The sequence below is a fragment of the Phyllobates terribilis genome, unplaced genomic scaffold (genome assembly GCF_046119375.1).
Source record: "Phyllobates terribilis strain yellow unplaced genomic scaffold, ASM4611937v1 Scaffold_1__5_contigs__length_1240528914, whole genome shotgun sequence".
NCBI classification, from domain to species: Eukaryota; Metazoa; Chordata; class Amphibia; order Anura; family Dendrobatidae; genus Phyllobates; species Phyllobates terribilis.
Genome location: NW_027362761.1, coordinates 746,935,711 through 746,950,966, shown reverse-complemented (window position 1 = coordinate 746,950,966; position 15,256 = coordinate 746,935,711). Strand labels below are relative to the sequence as shown.

At 45.2% G+C, this 15,256-nt stretch overlaps 1 protein-coding gene across 3 annotated transcripts in view; it reads left to right on the top strand.

Moving 5' to 3' along the window:
* LOC141170712 (beta-1,4-galactosyltransferase 1-like) overlaps positions 1-15,256 on the top strand; it is a 551,684-nt gene that overhangs the window by 221,983 nt on the left and 314,445 nt on the right. For all 3 annotated transcript variants that reach the window (XM_073655180.1, XM_073655178.1, XM_073655179.1), the window contains one exon: positions 4,232-4,348. In XM_073655180.1, the coding sequence (XP_073511281.1) occupies positions 4,232-4,348 (117 nt within the window). The remainder of the gene's footprint in view (positions 1-4,231; positions 4,349-15,256) is intronic.

The window sequence follows — 15,256 nt, the reverse complement described above, 5'->3', positions numbered from 1 at the left end:
GGAGCTGGACCTAGGTGAATCACTGGTGGGGACGGCTGAAGAAAGGACAGAGGGAGAGCTCAGGGCCACGCTCTGGACTTGTTTGGGGGTTGGCCGGATCCAGGACCTGGTGGACGCAGCACGGCTCGGGTGGTCACTAGCAGCTGGAGTGACCAGTACAACATCAGCAGTAAGTAAACACCCTTAACTGCACAACCCGAGTCTGTCTTCATTGCCGGCTGCATCGCACCACCACAACCCCCATCCTCTGCGCCTGTCCCCTCTGAGGCTATACCCCTCCCGTTGGGGGTTATCTCACCAAGCTGCGCACCCACCATCAGCCTCAGCGGACCCTGCAGCAGCGGCGGCCACAGTGACCGCATCACAACGGGTGGCGTAGTCGACACAAAAGAACTTTAGTAACATCTGTAAAGCTGCCACATAACACTTAGCTTGACGCCCTGGGCACGGGACCGGGTCACAGCCGCTCGGAGACTACAACCCCCCATCTGATCCGGTGCCGGGTATTCCCCTCAAAAAGGAATATGTCCCAGGGGGCGCGTCACCTGATATAACATCGGATAACACTCGGACCAATGTTATACTATGGGGCCATGTACATGTACATTTTTTTCCATGGACATAGTTGGAAAAAAATTGCAGCATGCACGAGTCTGATTTGACTTTTGGATCGCATTTGGCCATGCAAGTTAATGAGTCCACAGAAAAAGTCAAAGTGTTCTTTGATGCCTGAGTGCAATCCGATTTTTATGGACTTACAGAATGGAGAAGATGGAGAAATTTTTTTTCCATCTTCTGCTCGTCTGAGAGAATCGGATCACACTATGCTCACACTCTGATCAGAGTTTGATCAAAGTGTGATTAGCATAATCGGTCCCAATCTCTGGGATGAGAGAAATATGGTGGTGTGACCCTAGACTAATAGTGAGGTAGAGTTAAGCCTTAATAAAATTCTGAGGTTCCCGACCACACCTGTGCAGGTGTTCCTGAGGAAAGTGAGAAAAGGAGACAGACTGTTGAGGAACTGCTATTCTTTTTGCTGAACTTTTTACAGATTTCATAACTTTCATTGTGTCTCCTCACAAAAGAATCCAAGTAAACTTGTTCAACTGTTCTCTTGTGACAAGGTGTGATTTCACGTCGGGGCTCCTGCCTTATAACCCAGACATGAGTTTCATTGAGGATGTTGCAAAATGTGATGCACCTTTTACAGACCTATTGACTTTTGGGTTCCCTGGGAGTTTTGATATTCTTACTGCAAAAAGTGCTGCAGATTGTTTTTTTTTTCTTGCAATTTAAATACTAAGATGCTTGACAGGAACTCTTTCACAGAATGTTCTCAGAGATGTCTATAGTTTTTTTTTTGTTAGTATACAGCATTGTGCGAAAGATGTAGGCAGGTGAAGAAATAATGCAAAGTAAGAATGCTTTTAAAAATAGAAATTTTAATAGTTTATTTTTATCAATTAAGTGTTAAGTTAAAAAATATGAGCTACTCGCATCGCGCAACAATGGTCCATGGTCCAGGTCAGTGCTCTCTGACTATGGACAGGAGCTGCACAATTTTCCTGACCCTCCGGGATCCCAGGCTTGTCTTTAGATTTGCTGTGCTGGTGTGTCACCCTGGCCTGGATGCCACAAATATAATAAAGCTGTGTCTGAGAGCAAGGGGGAGGTTCTCTGGTCAGGGGAACATTAGCATGCAATACCTCCTGTCACAGGCCAGTAGGGGGAGCAGGCTGCCCCTATAAAAGCTGGAACTGGGGGCAGGGTTAGAGAGAACTGGATGACCTGTCTCAGGATTGAGAGTTGTCCCAGAGCAGTGAGGGACAGTTGTATTGCACTCTAAGAGGAAGTGTGGCAGTAGAAGAGCCACAAGCCAGAGACAAGAGGCGAAGTGAGCCTGTCTTGGCAGACAAAGGACTCCATTTTACCAGACTTTGGTGTCTGAGGCTGTGAGGATTCCTCGTCCTGCAGCAGATAACCAGTCCGCAGGGGACTGTATGTTCCTTGGCCTAAGAAGGCCGGAGGCTCTGCCACAGCAGAAGGGACCAGCAAAGCCATACCAGGCCGGGAGTAGAAAGGGACCCACGTTGCAGGCCATACAGGCGAGAATACACGGAGAGCTCGGAATCGTGGGCTGTTACCCTATAACGAGGAGATAGCCAGAAGGAGCGCAGAGAGCACGGTAGGCCTACACCCTCACCCTGACCAGGGCCAATTTCCCAATTGCTCTCAGACATCCAGGTCCCCTCCTAGCCGGGACTGTTTGTGGGTCAGTTCACCTGTTCTAGTAAAGACCCTGGACTGCAACCTGTTGTCTGCGTGCTCCTTGCTCCTCCAGCACTAACGGTACTGGGACGCCCTACACCATCACCCCCATCTTCCATTATACTGCCCTGGGGCCGCACTCTTCCCGTGGGGAGTCACACTATCCCAGCTGCATAAATCATCAGCCCCAGCGGTCTGCCTTGCAGCGGCGGTTCCTAATAACCGCAATCCACGGGTGGCGTAGTCGGACATCACTTAAAACTTATAAAGGGACTACCACTGGTCTGACCACCCTGAGCCACGGACCGGTTCGCCACTACTACCCCCATCGTTCCATTATTGCCCGGATCCGAGTGCCCCATGGCCCAGGGGGCGAGTCACTGGCGTGTCGCCACCTGTACGCCTCGCTGAGGAACCTGGAAGGTGGATAAATTTGCACAGGTCCTGTGCAAATGGATTTGGAGATTTGGTAAGGATTACTGCTGAGAAATACAGCATTACTCAGAAATACTCATATTACAATACCATAAGGAAAGCATTTTGCTTCAATTTTATGCTGCAGCAGAACAATGATCGAAAACATACAGCCAATGTCATTAAAAACTATCTACAGAACAAGGAATCCTGGAAATGATTATATGGCCCTATAGAGCCCTGATCTCAACATTATTGTCAAGTGTGGGATTACATGATAAGACAGAAGGATTTGCACAAGCTTACATCCACAGAAGATCTGTGGTTATTTCTCCAAGATGTTTGGAACAACCTCTCAGCCGAATTACATATTGATAGTTTTAACCTCTTCAGGATGCAGCAAATTTTTTGCTTTAAGTGGAATGCCATTTTTTTGTTTCTTTATTACTGTGTTTCAAGAGCCATGTCAGTTTATTTCAATATAGTAATAAAAGGGCTTGTTTTTTTTCCAGGACCAGTTATAATTTTAAATAGCATGTCATCACATGCTAATTTTTAGACCATGCAAACGTAGAAAGTCTTAAAATTGCGCCAAGTATATTATAGTGGTTTGTGCTGTTTGATAAAAATGGCGCATCTTTAACTGTCCAGTCCAAAGGCCCCTATACACATTAGATAGCTGTGGGTGAGTTACTGACAGCTATTTCTCTGGATCCTTCTCTAAATCTACATCACCTGTCAGGGTAGAGTCAGGTGGCTGCCAGACACTACAGACTGTAGGCTGATTCCACTGATTTTTGTGGGATCGCCCAACTTAGTCGAAGGCTGCGGTCACACATCAGTATTCGGTCAGTATTTTTCTTTCCTCAGTATTAGTAAGCAAAAATCAGGGGTGGAACATTCAGAGAAAAAGTATAATAGAAACACGTGCACCAATTCTGCATTTTTGACCCACTCTTGGTTTCCGCTTACAAATAATAATCTGAAATACTGACTAAATACTGATAGTGTGTCCATAGCCTAATATGCATGGAGGCTTTATTAGTTTACTTCCTTTATGCCAGCAATTTGGTCCACATTTTTGGCACACATTAAAAGGGTATTCTGAGCTTCACATAAAATTCTGCAATTGCTCTGTACCAGCTTGAGCCGTCGTCATACTTGCAGTCACATACCAACCAGCAACTTTTCCTGCTTTTCTCAATGTTCTTTTTGAGTAAAGTGGATGAGAAGCTTGTCAGCACATGACCACACCTAAGCACATCTCAAATTGCACACTGTCAGTATTAAGCAAACTGCATTCACATAGAGTGACTGCAAAAATGTATGTGCAGTCCCTTTAACAACCTATGATGTACAAAGAATGTATGAAGCTAGCTCAGGAGCTGGCTTATTAACCAGTCAGATGTGTAAGTGGCATCTGCCTGTAACTACAGCGACCAGAGTTTGCATCATTCACCGCGGTTTAATTTAAATGCTGCTTTCAATTACAATAACAGAAAAAATACGTCAGCATACCTGTTCTAAAGCATGTTTTTTTCTGCAGGTGCAAGCAAAATTAGAAATAAAACAAATTATTGGCTTTCAAAGATGAAAAGAGATGGTGAGAGCACATATGATAAACACAAGGAATTACCAGATTGCACTCTGCCTTTAGACCTAGGTAAGATTGAATTTCTCATTAGAATTTTTACTAAACTCCTTAATGATTGAACCTGGAAGGGCCACAATGACCCCCCACCCCTTTTTTTGCCTTTTTTTTACTAATCAGCAGCCACAACTTTTTAATTTCTTAATGACTTGGCTGTATGAGGCTTTGTTTTATTTTGGACAAATCATATTTTTCATGGGTTTGGGGTATATATTATTATTATTATTATATATTACTATAGCGCTATTTATTACATGATGCTTTACATGTGAAAGGGGGTATACGTACAAAAACAATTACAATAATCTTGAACAAAACGTGACGGCGATTGGTACAGAAGGAGCGAGGACCCTGCCCGTGAGGGCTCACAATCTACAAGGGATGGGTGAGGATGGGATGGGTGAGGATATAGTAGGTGAGGGTAGAGCTGGTCGTGCAGCGATATGGTGGCGCAGTGATTACTGCAGGTTGTAGGCTTGTCGGAAGAGGTGGGTCTTCAGGTTCCTTATGAAGGTTTGATATGTTGGGGTAGAGAGTTCCAGAGTAGGGGTGATACAAGGGAGAAATCTTGAGAGTGAACAGCCATTGACGTTGATAGATAGGTCAGTTGGGGGAGTTGAATGAGATGGTGGAAAAAATTAATTCTGTTTTATCCATGTTAAGTTTTAGAAATCTAGCAGAGAAGAAGGATGAAATAGCAGAGAGATATTGTGGAATTTTGGTTAGAAGGGAGGAGATACCAGGTCCAGAGAGGTAGATCTGTGTGTCATCAGCATAGAGGTGATACTGAAAGCAGTGAGGCCAAAGGTGTAGACGGAGAAGAGAAGGGATCCTAGAACTGAACATTGGGAGACACCGACAGATAGGGGACGAGATGAGGTGGTGTGTGAGTGGGAGACACTGAATGTCCTGTATGTTAGGTATGAAGAGATCCAAGATAGGACCAAGTCCGTAGTGCCAAGAGATGAGTCTGTAGTAAGAGGGAATGGTCCACTATGTTGAAGGTAGATGACAGGTCTAGGAGGAGGAGGATAGAGTAGTGGATTTGCCGCTTGGAATTGGCAGTTAGTAGGTCGTTGGTGATTTTAGTCAGGGCAGTTTCAGTAGAATGGTGCGGTCGGAAGCCAGATTGGAAGCGGTCAAAGAGAGAGCAGGAGGAGAGGTGGGAGGACAGTTCAAAGTGGACATATTGTTCCAGAAGTTTTGGGATTGGGTCAAGTTCACAGGTGGTGAGGTGTGATTTGGAGAGTAAAGAGGAAAGTTGATTTTCCGTAATGGTGGAGAAGCTGGTTTTAGAGGAGGATCATTGAGTAGGTGTGAGGAGGGGCTGGGGGGACTTTAGGCAAAAGCTTTGTCTGATGGCATCAATCTTCTGCTTGAAAAATGAGGCAAAGTTTTTGGCTCAGATGAGAGGAGAGGGAGGAGGTGCTGGGGGACAGAGGAGAGAATTGAAGGTGGTGAATAGCTGTTTAGAGTTGCGAGACAGGGAGGATATGAGAGATGAGAAGTATGTTTGTTTTGCTGCAGTGAGTGTGGACTTGAAGGTAGTGAGGGACTGTTTGAATGTGATGAAGTGCTCATTAGAATGAGACCATTTCCATCTACACTCAGCAACTCTGGAGGCCTGTCGCAGTTATTTGGTTAGGCTGGTGTGCCAGGGTTGCCTGTTGATTGTGCGAGCTTTGGTATGTGTGAGGGTGGCGACAGAATTGAGACCTGCAGCTGTTGTGGTGTTGTATAAAGCGACAGCAACATCTGCATCATGTAAGGAACTAACGTCTGTAAGAGGGAAAAGGGATTCAGAGAGTGAATGTAGGTCAAGGTGTTTAAGATTTCTGCGAGGGTGTGCAAGTTTGTGGAGTGAGGATTGTGGCCCTGGAGAGGAGAGGGTAGAGAATGTAAGTAAGTTGTGGTCAGAAAGGGGGAGAGGTGAGTTAGAGAGGTTAGATAAGGAACACAGGCGGGTGAAAATGAGGTCAAGAGTGTGGCCATCTTTGTGAGTGGCTGTGGAAGGCCGAAGGAGGAAGTGAGGGAAAGAAGCTTAAAGGCAGCTGTGAGGGAAATGTCGATGGAGATGTTGAAGTCGCCCATGATGATAGTGGGGATGTCAGCGGAAAGAAAATTAAGTAGCCAGGTGGTGAAATGGTCTAAGAAGGTGATGATTGGTCCTGGGGGGTGGTAAATGATGGCCAGTTGGAGGTTGGAGGGGATGTAGATGCGCACACAGTGCACTTCAAAAGAGGGGAGAATAATGGAGGGTGGCAGTGGGATTTGGGTGAAGGAGCAGTTATCTGACGGGAGAAAACCTAACCCTCCACTATGCTTGCCAATAGGGCGGGGTGTGTGGGAAAGGTGGAATCCATCATACGCAAGTGCAGCTGGAGAGGCCGTGTGTCAGAGGGGATGAGCCAGGTTTCGGTGATGCCGAGGAAGGAAGTTTGTTAGTGATGAAAAGATCATGGATGTAGGATAGTTTGTTGCAGACGGAGCGAACGTTCCATAGAGCTCCTCTTAATGGGACTGAGGAAGCGGGGGCTGGGCTCAAAAATCCACAGCATGTCCATTAATTTTGCGGACACGCAGCGTAATCGCCGCCATGGACTTGCATTGGAACGCTTGGATTCCGCATCACTGCATCTGTACATGCGGAATCCAAACGTTTCAATGTGCGGATGGTACCCGGGTGTGGAGGACAGGAGACTCTCCTCCGGACCCAGGTACCATAGAACCTGTGAAAAAAAAGAATAAAATAAAAAAATAAATAATATACTCACCTTCCGACTCCTTCTCTGTGCTTGCCGGCAGATCGCGGTGGACTGTAGGGCCTGCGCTGACGTCACAGTCATGTGACGGCAAGTCCTAGTGCAGTGTGCCGCGATCTGCCGGCAGCCGGGACGAAGCGAAGCAAGACTGCGGGGGCCATCGGAAGGTAAGTATATATTTATTTTTTTATTTTTAACTATTCTTTACGGTCAAACTATATAAATCCATGCCGTTTGCATGGATTTATATAGTGTGATCAAGTTGTCAAGCACTTTCCAAGTGATGCTAAACGCTTGGAAAGCGCTTGACACCCGCATGCGGAAATGCATGTGAAGAACGCTTCACATCCGCATGTCCCTGGCAGGAAAAACGCATATACAATCTGCATGCGTTTTTTTCTGCCAGGGAGATGCAGAAACGCTCAGGAAAAAATCCTGAGCATTTCTGCATCGGGGGCACATAGCCTAAGGCTGAGCCAGATGCTGGATATTAGGGCAGAATAAACAAGGTCATAAATAACAGGGGGGGTAGGGGTTGTTAGTAGAAAAACATATCATGTGTATGTTGGAGCAGGGGTAGGGAGAAATCAGCATGGGAAAGTTGGGTCACATACCATGTGTATGTAGGAACAAGGGTAGGGAGAAATCAGCATGGGAAAGTTGGGTCACGTACCATGTGTATGTAGGAACAGGGGTAGGGAGAAATCAGAATGGGAAAGTTGGGTCACGTACCATGTGTATGTAGGAACCGGGGTAGGGAGAAATCAGCATGGGAAAGTTGGGTCACGTACCATGTGTACGTAGGAACAGGGGTAGGGAGAAATCGGCATGGGATCGTTGGGTCACGTACCTGTAGGAGGAATGGATAAACAGAGATGCTGATTAGAGTGCGGTAGTGGCAGATGACGAGGTACAGTCTGTATGCATCATAATAATCAGGTATAATTCATATTTCTCACACTTAAGCAATACACTGGAGACTAACATCTATAGCAGACTCCTTGCTCACATATGATGGGACATATGATGAGAACATTGTTCTTCCTCTGTATAAAGCGCTGGTAAGGCCGCACTTAGAATATTGTGCACAGTTCTGGGCTCCGGTGCTCAGGAAAGACATATTGGAGCTAGAGAGGGTGCAAAGGAGGGCGACTAAGGTAATAAAGGGAATGGAGGGACTAGAATACCCAGAGAGGTTGTCAAAATTAGGCCTATTTACATTGGAAAAGAGAAGGCTTAGGGGAGACCTCATAAACATGTATAAATACATCAGGGGGCAGTACAGAGATCTCTCCCATGACCTGTTTATACCAAGGATGGTGACAAAGACGAGGGGGCACACTATGCGTCTGGAGGAAAGGAGGTTCCTGCACCAGCATAGAAGGGGATTCTTTACGGTCAGAGCCGTGAGACTCTGGAACTCTCTGGGAGAGGAAGTGGTGATGTCCAACTCACTTAATGAGTTCAAGAGAGGCCTGGACGCCTTTCTTGAGAACAATAAAATTACATCTTATGCTTAGTTAATTAATCCAGGGATTTAATCTGACTGCCAGATTGGTGTCGGGAAGTGAATTTTTCCTCAATGATGTAAATTGGCCTATACCGCATGGGATAGGAATAGCGGAATAGCTGCAGTGCACAAGAAATAGGCTGAACTGGATGGACGCTTGTCTTTTTTTCAGCCTTATAAACTATGTAACTATGTAACTATGTATGTAATATATTTGCAACAGAATGCATTCATAATGCTATATAATTTATGTATCTACATATTCATTGAACCCCATTCAAACCTGTGTCTCTGTTTATGCTGCTCCTGTCTCCGAATTATCCCCTCCTGTGTTTCTGTGACTAGTCTCCCTGCGGCTCCTCCCTTCTGCTCAAACCTGGCCTATTCCATGTGCATTTCAAGCTTTATATATTGAGAGATACAGGTCTGTCAATGACAGTAGTTTGTTTCCATAAGTGTGGCTCTTAAGTGTGCAGCAGAAATATGCCAGAAGTGATCAGAAGGTACGAGTAACCGTTTATTAAATGTACTTAGCTTCTCTTTTTTTCCCCACATATACTGTTTCACCATGCTTACATTTGCCCTTACAGTTTTTGCTCCACTAATCCTCACTCTCATTCGCTATCCCCAAACCCCAGCACCCTCTAACCAAATAGTTATCTCTCCTTCCCTCTTACCTCCCCACCTGATCTCATCTGCAGACCTGCTCCTCAACCTCAGCTCTATCCTACTCAAACATAAAACAAGCCGGCCACTCTATTTCTCCCAGCTGTTCTCCCTCTCTCTGCTTCTTCTCACTGCTGGCTGGTCTTCTCCTTTCTACCAACTGCACCGTCAACCCAATCCCACCTCTACCCTCCCTTATTCTCCCTTCTTTTGAAGTCCACTCTGTGCACATCTGTTCTCTCTCCAACCTCCAAGTGGCCATCATATACCGACCTCCGAGCCCCGTCACTGCCTTTATTGACCATTTCTCCACATGGCTTCTTCACTTTCTCTCTGCTAACATTCCCGCCATCATCATGGGTGACTTCAACATCGACACTGACATTTACCAGTCAGCAGCCTCCAAACTCATGTCGCTTACCTCATATTTTGGGCTTACTCAGTGGTCCTCCTCAGCCACCCACATAGACAGACATACATTGGACCTTATCTTCACCCAACTCTGCTCCCTATCTAACCTCACAACCTCCCCTCCCCTCTATCTGACCACCATCTACTCATGTTTTCATCTCTGTCCTCCTCACGAGCCATCCATGTCCAGCAACTAGCGCACCCCAGCAGAAACCTCGCACATCTAGATATACACTCTCTGACTCTATTCTACCACTGGCATACATATCCTCACTCCATGGCACAGACAGCGCCACTGCTTTCTATAATGCCACTCTCGCATCAGCTGTTGACTCAGTTGCCCCTCTTGTGCATGGCAGAGTGCGACAAATCAATAGACAACCCTGGTGCAATAACCTCACTAAAATGCTTTGGCAAGCATCCAGGGTTGTGGAGTGGTGTTGGAAGAAAACACATTCGCAAGATGACTTCACTGCATTCAAACAAGCAACACTCGCATTCAAATCAGCCCTCACCTCTGCTAAACAGACCTACTTCACAACCCTCGTATCTTCCTTATCCTACAACCAGGAACAGTCATTCAACGCTTAACTCCCTCCTCCGCCCCCTCCGCTGCCCCCTCCGACCTCCCTTATCTCTGCTAAGGACTTTGCCACACACTTCAAAAACAAAATTGACTAACCAAGGCAAGCCTTTATTGTTTGACCACCACAACCCCTTTGTTTACCAGACTAATGCCCTTCCCCCATAACCTCCCTTTCCAACATCACTGAAGGAGAACTTACTCATCACCTCTCCAAATCAAACCTCACCACTTGTGCACTTGACCCCATCCCATCCCACCTCCTCCCCAACCTCACCCCCACACTCATCTCATCCTTAATCCATCTCTTCAACCTATCACTAACTTCTGGTACCATCCCCTCTGATTTCAAACATGCTACAATCATGCCCATCCTCAAAAAACCATCCCTTGACCCAAACGCTTTGTCCAGCTAGCGCCCCATATCACTGCTCCCATTTGCCTCCAAACTCCTTGAGTAACATGTTCACGCTGAACTTTCCTCTCAGCTCTCATCTAACTCTCTCTTCGACAACAGACAATCTGGCTTCCATCCCCACCATTCCACCGAAACTGCCCTGACCAAAATTACTAATTACTTACAGCCAAAGCTAACAGACAATTCTCTATTCTCCTCCTTCTAGACCAGTCCTCTGCCTTTTACACAGTTGACCACTGCCTCCTACTACAGATCCTTTTCTTCCTTTGGTGTCAAAGACCTTGCCCTATTCTGGATATCCTCATACCTTTCCAACTGCACATTTAGTATCTCCCACTTCCACACTACCTCTTCATCCCACCCTCTCTCTGTTGAAGTCTCGCAAGGTTCCGTCCGAAGACCCCTACTCTTCTCCATCTATACCCTTGGCCTGGGACAACTCACAAAGTCCCATGGCTTTCAGTACCATCTGTATGCTGATGACACTCAAAACTACCACTGTGGTCCTGACATCACCTCTCTGCTTATTCGTTCCTCAACCAATTGCCTCTAAGACTTCTCCTGAATATCCCCCATCCTCTTGAATTCTGTGCCTCAATACGTCCGATTTGCCACCACATTCGGATCCTTCAGACGAAACCTGAATACCCATCTCTTCAAGAAAGTTTACAACCTGCAATGACCCCGCTGCCTCCTCACCACCACCAGAGCTACAGAGCTACTGCAACCCCCCAACCTATTGTTTCCTTCCCCATCATCCTTTAGAATGTAAGCCAGCAAGAGAAGGGTCCTCTTTACTGTGATATCTGTATTTTGTATGAAACCCTTTTTTATGTACAGCACTGTGGAATTAATTGTGCTATATAAATAAATAATTATAATAATAATATCATTTTTTCAAGATGCAGTTATAGAAAAAACAATTTTTTTACTATTTATATTTCATACCAAATCACTTGTTGAAAAAAATCTACAGGTTTTTACAGCTGAGCAGATGCCTAACATTTAGTTTTTTTTTCTTATATTTATGTAATAAAATGGATTTTACATAAAAAAATTGATTTATTTGCAGTGAGGACTTTATTCTCTTATTGTTTCTTCTAGATGTGCAAATATATATACAGTACAGACCAAAAGCTTGGACACACCTTCTCATTTAAAGATTTTTCTGTATTTTCATGACTATGAAAAGTGTACATTCACACTGAAGGCATCAAAACTATGAATTAACACATATGGAATTATATAGTTAACAAAAAAGTGTGAAACAACTGAAAATATGTCTTATATTCTAGGTTCTTCAAAGTAGCTGTTAGAACCTTGCTCTTAGGTTTTTCTTCCTTTGCTGGTCACATGACCTTGTTGGCCTATTTAATCCTGCTCCGCCCTTCTGGCTTTGCTGGACTTCATTGTATATCTACTTTCTAGCTAGCCTGTGCTCTGTGTCTTGCTCTGTTAGTTTGCTTGGTCTACTGACCTCTATGTTCTATATATTTTGTTTGTTCGTCTGTCTGCTACTATTTCTGTTAGGAGGTGTCCCATATTCCTCCCAGTCCTTAGTACTTGTAGGGATTCCTTCCCCACATCTATAGGTCTCCGTACAGACTAGCTTAGGACTTTAGCAGGTCTGATCGCAGGATCAGGTTCCCTGTTACATCGTAGGGATTAAGCTGAGTTCTATCGTAGGGACTGATCTCCTCTCTTTCCTTAGCTCTGGTAGCAGAACATAACAGTAGCCACCTTTTGCTTTGATGACTGCTTTGCACACTCTTGGCATTCTCTTGATGAGCTTCAAGGGGTAGTCACCAGAAATGGTCTTCCAACAATCTTGAAGGAGTTCCCAGAGATGCTTAGCACTTGTTGGGTTGGCCCTTTTGCCTTCACTCTGCGGTCCAGCTCATCCCAAACCATCTCGATTGGGTTCAGGTCTGGTGACTGTGGAGGCCAGGTCATCTGGCGTAGCACTCCATCACTCTCCTTCTTGGTCAAATAGCGCTTACACAGCCTGGAGGTGTGTTTGGGGTCATTGTCCTGTTGAAAAATAAATGATGGTCCAACTAAACGCAAACTGGATGGAATAGCATGCCGCTGCAAGATGCTGTGGTAGCCATGCTGGTTCAGTATGCCTTCAATTTTGAATAAATCCCCAACAGTGTCACCAGCAAAGCACCCCCACACCATCACACCTCCTCCTCCATGTTTCACGGTGGGAACCAGGCATGTAGAGTACATCCGTTCACCTTTTCTGCGTCGCACAAAGACACGGTGTTTGGAACCAAAGATCTCAAATTTGGACTCATCAGACCAAAGCAGATTTCCACTGGTCTAATGTCCATTTCTTGTGTTCTTTAGCCCAAACTTGTCTCTTCTGCTTGTTGCCTGTCCTTAGCAGTGGTTTCCTAGCAACTATTTTACCATGAAGGCCTGCTGCACAAAGTCTCCTCTTAACAGTTGTTGTAGAGATGTGTCTGCTGCTAGAACTCTGTGTGGCATTGACCTGATCTCTAATTTGAGCTGCTGTTAACCTGCGATTTCTGAGGCTGGTGACTCGGATAAATTTATCCTCAGAAGCAGAGGTGACTCTTAGTCTTCCTTTCCTGGGGCGGTCCTCATGTGAGCCAGTTTCTTTGTAGCCCTTGATGGTTTTTGCAACTGCACTTGGGGACACTTTCAAAGTTTTCCCAATTTTTCGGATTGACTGACCTTCATTTCTTAAAGTAATGATGGCCACTCGTTTTTCTTTACTTAGAATTTGTATTATGGCAAGAAAAAATCAGCTAACAGTCTGTTCAGTAGGACTATCAGCTGTGTATCCACCTGACTTCTGCACAACACAACTGATGGTCCCAACCCCATTTATAAGGCAAGAAATCCCACTTATTAAACCTGACAGGGCACACATGTGAAGTGAAAACCATTTCCGGTGACTACCTCTTGAAGCTCATCAAGAGAATGCCAAGAGTGTGCAAAGCAGTCATCAAAGCAAAAGGTGGCTACTGGCTACTTTGAAGAACCTAGAATATAAGACATATTTTCAGTTGTTTCACACTTTTTTGTTAAGTATATAATTCCACATGTGTTAATTCATAGTTTTGATGGCTCCAGTGTGAATGTACAATTTTCATAGTCATGAAAATACAGAAAAATCTTTAAATGAGAAGGTGTGTCCAAACTTTTGGTCTGTACTGTATATCATATTTATAGCTTAAAGGTTGAAAGACAGACACAATAGATAAGTCCATCGAGTTCAATCTATAACTTAACATGTTGATCCATAGGCTAAAACCCAGTGAGGCGAATACTAAGGAAAAATATCTCCCCGACTCCACATTCGGCAATCAGACTAGTTCCCTGAATTAACGCCCCATCATAGAATTTAGTACCCATAATACGTAATGTGAAGACCCGGGGTCTTCCGTGGGCGTAACGCTACTCAGACAACACAGGGTGCAGGTAAAACAGCGTGGCAATACTTTATTGAACCACAAAGCAGACAATAAACACACAGAATAGTCCCGGCAAGTACCCAAAATGGTTCAACATTACACAGTCTCGCCCTTCCTTCTCCTCCCACCTGGGATAGAACAGCTGCAATTTTGGAGACTTACAGGGCCGACTACCTCAACCAGTGGCCCCACCGCTTCTGGCAGGCCTCCACAGATAGAAGGTAGCGGTAAGCTTAGGAAGCTAGCAGCCCATCGAGGTACAAAGCCAGGAGACCTGAGGATCCCAACCTGGCCTCTCCGAGACTTTTCTTGGAGCCAGATGACCAGTGGGTCCCAATCTGGCTTCTCCGAATGTCTCTGTGGGTTGCAGGCGACCGGTGGGTCCCTCCTGGCAACCCCAAGCAACATATTCATGGGGCCAGGTGACTTCTTCGTCCTCTCCTGGTCTCCCCAAAATGTATCCATGGTCTCTCTGTTGGTAAAATGGAGCAGATCTGAATCTTTCCAGTCAGGACCATACCCTTAGGCTAGAATCATATACAATTCAAATCTGTGTCTCTTTGGGTAATGCAATGCACTCCATCTGCTGTCCTGAAGGATGTCTCTCATTCTCCTTGTAAAGTCTTTCTCCAATGTCTGTTTCAAGTGTGACTGCTACAAAAACACATGTCCCTTCTGTTTCTCTGGGCTCAGCCCCCTGAAAGGCAGAACTGCTCTCACCCTCCTCTCCCAAAGCTAAGTGTGCTAAGTGGAGGTATCTCTCTCAGGTGGACTGCATCACCTGGGTCTACATATGAGACTTCCTGTGGTGAAGGCTCCGTTGGATCTTTTTTCAACACTTTACACAATGTGCCTAGATTTTTTGAACAATGGTTAGAGGCTACTGAGATACTAATGAGATTAGTGGAGTTCTGGACACTTCACAAGTTAAATTAGTGTGCATAAACTGACGAGCAAGCAGAACATTAGTAAAACACAGCCAGCAATCTCTAATAAAACACAGTAATGTATTTCTCTTGGATTAACAAATCTAATCCTCTGGCTAATTAAGATTTTATGCTGTATCGTCACATGTAATGTTAAAATTTTCAAGACAGATATCCAGACACTTCTTGAACTTTTGT